Source organism: Galeopterus variegatus, unplaced genomic scaffold, assembly GCF_000696425.1.
Source record: "Galeopterus variegatus unplaced genomic scaffold, G_variegatus-3.0.2 Scaffold2288, whole genome shotgun sequence".
Classification (NCBI taxonomy): domain Eukaryota; kingdom Metazoa; phylum Chordata; class Mammalia; order Dermoptera; family Cynocephalidae; genus Galeopterus; species Galeopterus variegatus.
This window is the reverse complement of record NW_007728399.1, coordinates 73,301-81,332: the sequence shown is the minus strand read 5'-3', so window position 1 is coordinate 81,332 and position 8,032 is coordinate 73,301. Positions and strand designations below refer to the sequence as shown.

The following is an 8,032-nucleotide window of genomic DNA, read 5'->3' as shown; positions in this document are numbered from 1 at the left end:
CCCCTCAGGAGCCGGGCAGAGCCCCGGGAAATGCCCCCACCTGCCTCAGAGGCGACAGCCGGCCCCGGCACGTCCAGGGCCCCCGCTCCTCGTCCCCCCCAAAGCCAGCAGGCCCGGGGAGAAGTGGGCACCGAAGGCGGCGGGTCCGGCGGCGGCCGAGGCTCCGGCTCCTCCTCCTCCCGCGGCGGCGACTGGTACCTTTGTTTGGCGGCCGCTCGGGCTCCTCGCTGGGGGGAGGGGGGACGACGAAAAATCCCTCCCGGACTGGAGGTCCGGGCCCCCGGTCGCGCTGCCCTCCCGAGGATGGCGGCCACGGACCCTCTGCAGCTCCCTGCGGGCACAAGTCCAGGCGGGGGCCGTGGCGGCGGCGGGCTCAGGCTCGAGAGTCTCCCTCCGCTCCGGCGCCCAAGCTCCTCACTCCGGACTCGACTGACGGGCAAACATCGCTTCGCCCCCCTCCGTGAGCGCCCCCCCTCCCTGCTCTCTCCCCTCCCCTCGATTTTTGTCCCGACCTCTTTCCCGGATGGCCCCTTAGACGGCCTCGGATTGGCTGCGGTTCTTCGGTACCAGCCTACGCCCTGTGCCTATTGGTCCGCGGGATACAAACAACGACGCCATTTTCCCACCAGTTCTATGGAAACAGAAAGATACGCCGTAAGGCTTCCTGGGAAATGTAGTCCGGCCTCTGGGGCCAATGCGCACGGCCTCGCACATGAGAACTGCGAGCCCCGCAATGCCCCGCGCCTGCGTGAGACGGGAGGGGGGGAGGAGAAGGGGCGGGACGACAAAGCAGCAGGGAGGCGGCAACGACGCCTGCGCAGTGTGAGCGGGATGGCGCATTTTCTTGCACCGAGTAATGTGGTGTCGCTGGTGGCTGAGGGCCGAGAGTTCTGTGGTGAAGAGAGGGGAGGGATTCTTGTGGGCGTCGGGAGGAGTCTTGGTGCGAACTACGAAGTGGGAAGCTGACGCTGGGTAGTGCTGCTCCCGGACCCGCGGCGCGAAAGTCGTGATATCATCGTTGAATCGTGAGCGGCGGCGGCGGCGGCTTGGGGGCACCCGGATGGGAAGGAGGGCGGGTCCGGGAGGGGAGAAGGGGGGCGAGGACCCGGATGCTGAACCGGATTGGGTAGGGATGGTGCGTCCCCGAGCTGGGGGCTGGGGGCGGAAGCCGGAACTGGCCGGGGCTCTCCGGCTGGCTGGGCGCGAGCTCGGCGGGCGTCGGAAGCTCTGCCCGGCCGCTTTGGGCGGTCGGCCTCCGAGCTACTCAGGTCCCCTGCCCGTGTCCCCCAGGCAGCTCCCGTCATACCCATCATCCGGTGCACGTTGTAGGTCTCGATCTAGCACTACTCAAAACCAGACCTTTCCCTTAAAAAAAAAAAAAAAAAGAGAGGTTTGCATGGTATTGTTACTTTGCACGGTATTGTCACTTTGCGCTTTTGCATGGTTGTGTCTGCACGTGTGTGCCCTGATCTCGGCCTCTTAAAGCGTCCGAAGGCACTTTGATTCAGTCTTTCCCAGGTGTACTGAGAGCTTGCCGTGAACCCTGCCTTCGAAGCCTGGTGAGACAGACAGACAGACGCTCAGCAAAACAGACACGCAAGGGGATGTGGAATTGCAGCAGTGGAGTGCTGCAAAGGAGAGAGGCATGGTGATAGGAGACAGTGAGAGGTGGGATTTGGGTGACTTAGGGAGGAAAGGGAAGTCTGCACTGAGCAAGTGAACATCGGACTGAGAGCTGAGGGGAGAAGCAGGAGTTAATTATGGAGAGGAAATTCCAGACGGGGGAGCTTTTCCAGGGTGAAGAACTGAGGCTGGGCGGGTGAAGGAGGCTGCTGAGCCTTACAGGCTTCGTTGAGGAGTTTCGTTCTTGTCTTTGAATTTCGCAAACATCACTGGGTGAAGAGTGAAGGCCTAGATTAGGAGAGGCACATGCAGGGAGCCCAGAGAGGAGATACTTTCTGCAGTGGTAGTTCACACGGTGGCAAGAATATATTGTTTGTAGTAATGTTCCTTGGTCCACGCTTTGAACAAATTTCTGGCCGTTTTTCAGTTTCGAGAGTAAGGACTAGTTTCAGATTCTCAGAGGCATTCTGTAGTTACTCACCCTAAAAATAAATTAGTGGAGTTCACTTAACACAAAGTTATGCTGCTTTACATTGAAGACTAGTACACGATAACTGAAACTTCCAGTTGTGATAAATTGGAAGTCCTTTGAGTAAAAGAAGAAGAAAAAAGGCCGGCAGGTAAGAGTACATACCATAGTGTGTAGAATCCCTCAGACTCTTAAGAGGATACAAGACAGATTGGTTTTCAATACCTAGAAAAATGGTTGTTTCTGTGTTATCCCACCAGTGAGAACACTTATATCTAAACATCCTCTGGGAAAGGAACATTAATTAACTTATTTATTGGATATTTCTTAAACTTCTCTCAATGAGCAAAGGAAAAAATTTTTTTTATATTTCATAACCAGTATTTTACGTTGAGTAATAGCATCAGTCAAAGCTCTAAGAATTGGAACAAAGGTTACCTGTGATTTCTGTGTAACAGAGTACACCTGTTATTGATCCAGAGAGAAAAAATCCTTGAATTTGGTCTCACTGATTTTAAGTTAAACCAAATGTCTTTTGGAGCCTGTGAAAAAGATATAAGCATGATTTCTGCTCTCAAGCTAGCGGAGAAGAGATGGCTACTAATAGAGAAGTATATGAGATACTTTTTTAATTCTATCTTTAATGCTGTTTAATAATAACCTTTTTTTTTTTTTTTTGTCTTTTTTCCGTGTCCGGCAACGGATCGCAACCCTCAGTGTTGCCCCCGTACGGGACCGGGGACGGGATCGCAAGCCTCGGCGTTGCTCCCGCGCCTCGCTCAGCCAGTGAGCGGGAGCCGGTCTGTCCGTGGGATCCGAACCCTTGGACGGGAGCGCTGCCCGCTTCCCAAGCGGCGCACTATCCAGTGCGCCACCGGGCCGGCCCTAATAATAACCTTTTACCTAAGCTATTATTCTCACTGCTTTGCATCCTCTTTTCATTTTTTTTAATCCCTAAGAATGAGATAACCTATGTCAGAGGTCACACAGTGTAGGTAAGAGGTTACTAAACCGATATTTGGATTATTTTTTATTATTTTTTTTTTTAAAGATGACCGGTAAGGGGATCTTAACCCTTGACTTGGTGTTCTCAGCACCATGCTCAGCCAGTGAGCGAACCGGCCATCCCTATATGGGATCCGAACCCGGGGCCTTGGTGTTATCAGCACCACACTCTCCCGAGTGAGCCACGGGCCGGCCCGATATTTGGATTATTTTGAGCTTTTTTATTAATTAATTGCTAGTCAAAGTAGATATAGAAATTTTCTCTGTGGTGTATTTCTCTTTGAATTCAGATGGCTAAAATGATTTCTTTTGGTGAGGCTGATTTTTATGATTGTTTCACATAATTAACAAGAGCAGACTACAGAAAATATACTTTTTAACCCTCAAAAGTGACCTGAATTATATACACTAGTTTCATGCTTTAATTTCCATTTGTAATCTGCCTTCAATAAAAAGTTAAGTTGGTGAAACTTACGTCTTAGCCTATTATTACACAAACATGAATATTTGTTTGCTTGGCATCAGAGGATGAAGATATTCTGTAGTTGGGGATTTTAACCTGAGGTACATGTGAAGGATTCAGGAACTACATAATCCCTGAGAAGTTATATGTATACTTTTGTGGGTGCACGCATAAGTGGAGGTGCATAGTCACATATATGCAGGCATTTTTTTCTTAGAGGATCCATAGCTTTCATCCTGTTCTCAAAGTTTTCCCTTGCCTGTCAGATGGTCTACACTACCTGGAAGCATCAAAGCGCTTACATACACAGTTGAAGGTGGTGGGTATGTGTTCTTCAGGCATCCCTTATCACGTGCCTGCCACGGGCCAAACAATGCATAGATAATGAGAAGTTTTATTCTCTCCTCCTGTTGCCATATGACACATCTCAGTCCTCAGCAGAAAAACAAGTACATGATAGAGATAGCATGGTTCAAAACTTTTTACCCTCATGTTGGTTCCCAACTAAGGAACAGGGAGATTAAATACCTGATTCCCACTAGGTTGGGTAGTCTCAGCTGTACTGAACTCTTACTTGTGCTGGAAAAGTAGGACGCCAAAAAAAAAAAAAAATTAGGGATTCCTAGTTCCCTGCCTAGACTTAGTGAATCAGAAAAAGACCTTTGAGTAATAAGAATAACAAAGTATATGAACTCAACTTAACTTCCTTTATTTGAAAAGATTATCAGGCAAATATATTGTGTTTCATTATTTTCTAGTGCACCGAGAACTCTACAAGGTACCTTCCAGTTCCAAAATTATTTTGTACTGTTTTGGGGGTTTTTTTGGCAGCTGGCCATTTTAGGGATCTGAACCCAATTCCAAAATTCTATGATGTACAATTCTTTGAACAGTACTAATCATGAACTGCCATTGGATAGCATATTACATTTAGTCTAGTATTCTTGTATCTGCAGTGAAGCCAGAAAAGTTGGTTAGTAGAGGGCTAGTAATTTTAGAGACCCAATCATAGTCCCAAGAAACAAAAGAAAGAGGACAAAAGTGATAAACCTCCTAAAATGTACCAACGATGCTAAAGCAATTAGAGAAAGAAGATTCCTAATATGAGGACAAGTAAAAATAGAAATAGATGTGTACAAAGAAACAGAGTAGAGATTCGTAAAGGAAGACTCTAGGAAGACCAAGAGTGATATTCTAAGAAAGATTGAAGTATATGCAAAATTCAGAATAATAAAGCACTACAGGGGATTATTTTTAATATAATTGTATTCAAATTAATGCATGTCTTAAATCAGAATCTCTGAAATAGATTGATTGTAAAGAAAATCCAGGGAGAGGGCGATTCCCTTTAAATTTTAGATATATGAAACATACCCTCTCAATGCTCATAAAAAAAAAATGTTTACTAATTTATGTAATCAAATATAGAGACATCTTTCTAATTCTGTGAGTTTGTTTTGACGTTTATTTGATGTCAACAATTTAAGACTTTTATGTTGATTAAAACAGGAAAGGCTTAATATAAATTGTATAACTAAGAAACCACTTAAAAACCAGGTGAACACATCAGTGGGTGTCATCACTTAAATGGAGAATTTTCTTTTTTAAAAATTTGAGATATAATTTACATACCACCCGTGTAAAGTGTACAGTTCAGTTTTTTAGTATAGTCATATATAGTCACAGGGTTCTGCAGCCATCACCACAATGTAATTTTATAGCATTTTGATCCCCCTGAAAAGAAACTCATACTCATTAGCAGTCAGTCCCTGTCCCCCCAATGCCAGCAACCACTAGTCTACTTTCTGTCTCTATAGATTGGCCTCTTCTGAACATTTGATATAAATGGAATCCTACAATATGTGGTCTTTTATGACTGGCTTCTTTCACTTAACATAAGGTTTTCAAGGTTTCATACATGAATTTTCTTTTGAAACCAAACCAAAGGTCTGCCTTTCCAAAAGCACCTTGAGATACAAATTTTTGCAGCGTGACCCTCAAAAGATATTTTGGTTCATGGGATCTTTATGTTTCTTCTTTTTGATAGATCAGCTTTGAAATTTAAAAACAATGGAGAAAACTCAAGAAACAGTACAAAGAATTCTTCTAGAACCCTACAAGTACTTACTTCAGTTACCAGGTAACACTTCAGTTATATGTTTCTTCTTTTTGATAGATCAGCTTTGAAATTTAAAAACAATGGAGAAAACTCAAGAAACAGTCCAAAGAATTCTTCTAGAACCCTACAAGTACTTACTTCAGTTACCAGGTAACACTTCAGTTATGATTCATATAAGGGGGTTTTCGTACAGTGGTGGTCATACAGATGTTGGCAAACAGAAAAGGTTCAACTTGCCAGCTCTTGAGATTTCCTATTTAAGGTGAAACATATGAGGAAGATGATAAGTAGAACTTTTATAATTTTTTGTTCTTGGAAGGTAATTTTTGAAGCACCCTTTTAAAAATTTCCAACTACATAACATGCCTTAAAAAATAAAAATACATAAAATGTTTTGGTGCCTTTCTTTATGGGTGCCACACATTCATATTTCCTACTGTTTAGATATTAGGGGAAGTTGTGCAGGTTTGTAAGTAACAGAAAGCTTCACTTACTTTCCACGTTCAAGTTTTACCTTCCATGTTCATGTTTTCCACTGTAACATACTACATTTCTTACACTACTAGCTCCTTTGAGAGCCGAATAATAATGCATCTAAATGACAGTATTTGGAAGCAATATTACTATATAAGGGTGTGTCACCTGGACATGGCTTCCTGCTTTGACACCTGTGTAATCATGTATATATATGTGTTTTTGTTTTATTTGCTTTTTTTTTTATTTGGGGAACTGATAATAAGTAAAAATTTATTAATATAATAAATGTGGGTTATAAACCAGTTACGTGGAATGCTTTCTCATAGAAATGATATTAAAGGTGGTAAATTCTTTTGTCATTCATGAAAACCTACTTAGCCCAGAATGTGGTAAACTGTGCTGTAATGATGCTCTGAGCTCAGTCACAATAGGCACATTTATATTTCTGTTCTAATGTGCACACCTTTCTTTTTGAGCACTGCTCAAGGGTAATATGTGCCTTTCCATTTTTCATGAGCCCAGGGAGGACAAATAAGGTTATCAAAAGCCAAAAGAATGCTAGCTCCTAAGCTACATCTTGGAAACCATCATGATTAGTGTCATTTCTATTCTGGCAGACCCTAATGGAGACTCACCTGCTAATGTCAATATTTCAAAAGGATGGAGGGAAGACAGAAATGGAGAATTCAAAGGAAAAGTTGCCCACTGTTTAAGAAAAAGCCAAGAGACTGCTGAGTGACATTCATTCAGCAGTTAGTAACTTCACTATCTCAGGGTCTCCTAGTGAGAAACATGACACTGTTTTCTCCTTCAATCCTACCTTACTGTTGCTAGACTTCTTGGTAACGAGCTGGCAAAAACTGGCTGGAAATGGGCTGCCATAAAACATGCAAGTTATCAGTGTTGACAAGAATCTATCAAGTGTCTCCTGAGTGTTTCCCACTCCACTACTGTGCAAAAAGCGAGGTCTGCCTGCAGTTACCTTTTTTTTTTTTTGGCGGCTGGCCTTTATAGGGATCTGTGTAGTTACATTTTAACCATCATGCTTACCTATATAATGAACTTCTTCTGTAACGTTTTTTTTTAATCCTCCTTATCTGGAAGTATTCTTTTAAGCCATTATATACCATTTAAAATTCTCATTAAGTATCTCACTTCTTTTATCACGTATGTTCCTGATCCATGATAGAGTATAACTTCAAAAAGACTTTCCCAAGGAAATAGGACATTGCATTATGCATAATGCACCTACTTTTTACAGAGAGCTTCAGAGTTCCTAAAGTTAACTTAATGGTGGGCCAGATCATTTAAACTGTTGTAAAGTTACTCTTGCTGATAATAAATAATAATAATGATACCAGGATTTTCTGAAATTAGTGAAGCACAGTGACTTTTATTTACGTTTGTTTATTTGCCCTAATGTAGGTCCCCAGATCTTTGTCGTGGGAGGTGGAGGTTGGGGGTTGGGGAGAAGAGGGGGAGGCTGGGAGTTGAAGAAACGGGGCTGAAGAAAGGGAGTCTGTAATGTTAAGGTCTTAAAGAGGAAGTGGTAATATTTGTTTATTTGTTTTAATTTTGAGGGCTCTCTGTGGTTAGGCTCAGTGTTAAAAATGATTTAGGAACTTAAAAGTATCAGGCCAGACCTTACAATCTGGTCAGAGAAAAAAAAAAAACAAAACTGTTGTAGGGCCGGCCCGGTGGTGCACTGGAGAGTGCGCCGCTTGGGAGCGCGGCGGCGCTCCCACCAAGGGTTCGGATCCCATGTGGAGACAGGTTCCCGCTCACTGGCTGAGCGCGGTGCGGGTGCAACACCGAGGGTTGCGATCCCGTTGCCAGTCCCCTGTGCGCGGTGTCGCGATCCCGTTACCGGTCAGTA

General features: G+C 43.9%; 3 protein-coding genes across 8 annotated transcripts in view; 2 read left to right on the top strand and 1 right to left on the bottom strand.

Annotated features, from left to right (window-relative positions):
* ARID4B (AT rich interactive domain 4B (RBP1-like)) overlaps positions 1–449 on the bottom strand; it is a 139,102-nt gene extending 138,653 nt beyond the window's left edge. For 2 of the 4 annotated variants that reach the window (XM_008581178.1, XM_008581177.1), the window contains exon 1: positions 199–441. The gene's annotated coding sequence lies outside the window, so the exon portion shown is untranslated. Of the gene's footprint in view, positions 1–40; positions 69–198 lie in introns of those variants that run through there. The other 2 variants (XM_008581175.1, XM_008581176.1) reach the window with 2 other exon arrangements.
* Positions 450–826: 377 nt separating this feature from the next.
* LOC103597347 (geranylgeranyl pyrophosphate synthase-like) overlaps positions 827–8,032 on the top strand; it is an 8,489-nt gene continuing 1,283 nt past the window's right edge. The window contains exons 1-3 of one of the 3 annotated variants that reach the window (XM_008581171.1): positions 827–1,025; positions 5,737–5,829; positions 6,774–6,956. In XM_008581171.1, coding sequence (XP_008579393.1) covers positions 5,760–5,829; positions 6,774–6,895 — 192 coding nt within the window. In that variant the 5' untranslated portion in view covers positions 827–1,025; positions 5,737–5,759 and the 3' untranslated portion in view covers positions 6,896–6,956. Of the gene's footprint in view, positions 1,026–5,607; positions 5,697–5,736; positions 5,830–6,773; positions 6,957–8,032 lie in introns of those variants that run through there. The other 2 variants (XR_551104.1, XM_008581172.1) reach the window with 2 other exon arrangements.
* Positions 5,810–8,032, top strand: part of LOC103597348 (geranylgeranyl pyrophosphate synthase) — a 4,514-nt gene continuing 2,291 nt past the window's right edge. The window contains exon 1 of the mRNA XM_008581174.1: positions 5,810–5,829. The gene's annotated coding sequence lies outside the window, so the exon portion shown is untranslated. The remainder of the gene's footprint in view (positions 5,830–8,032) is intronic.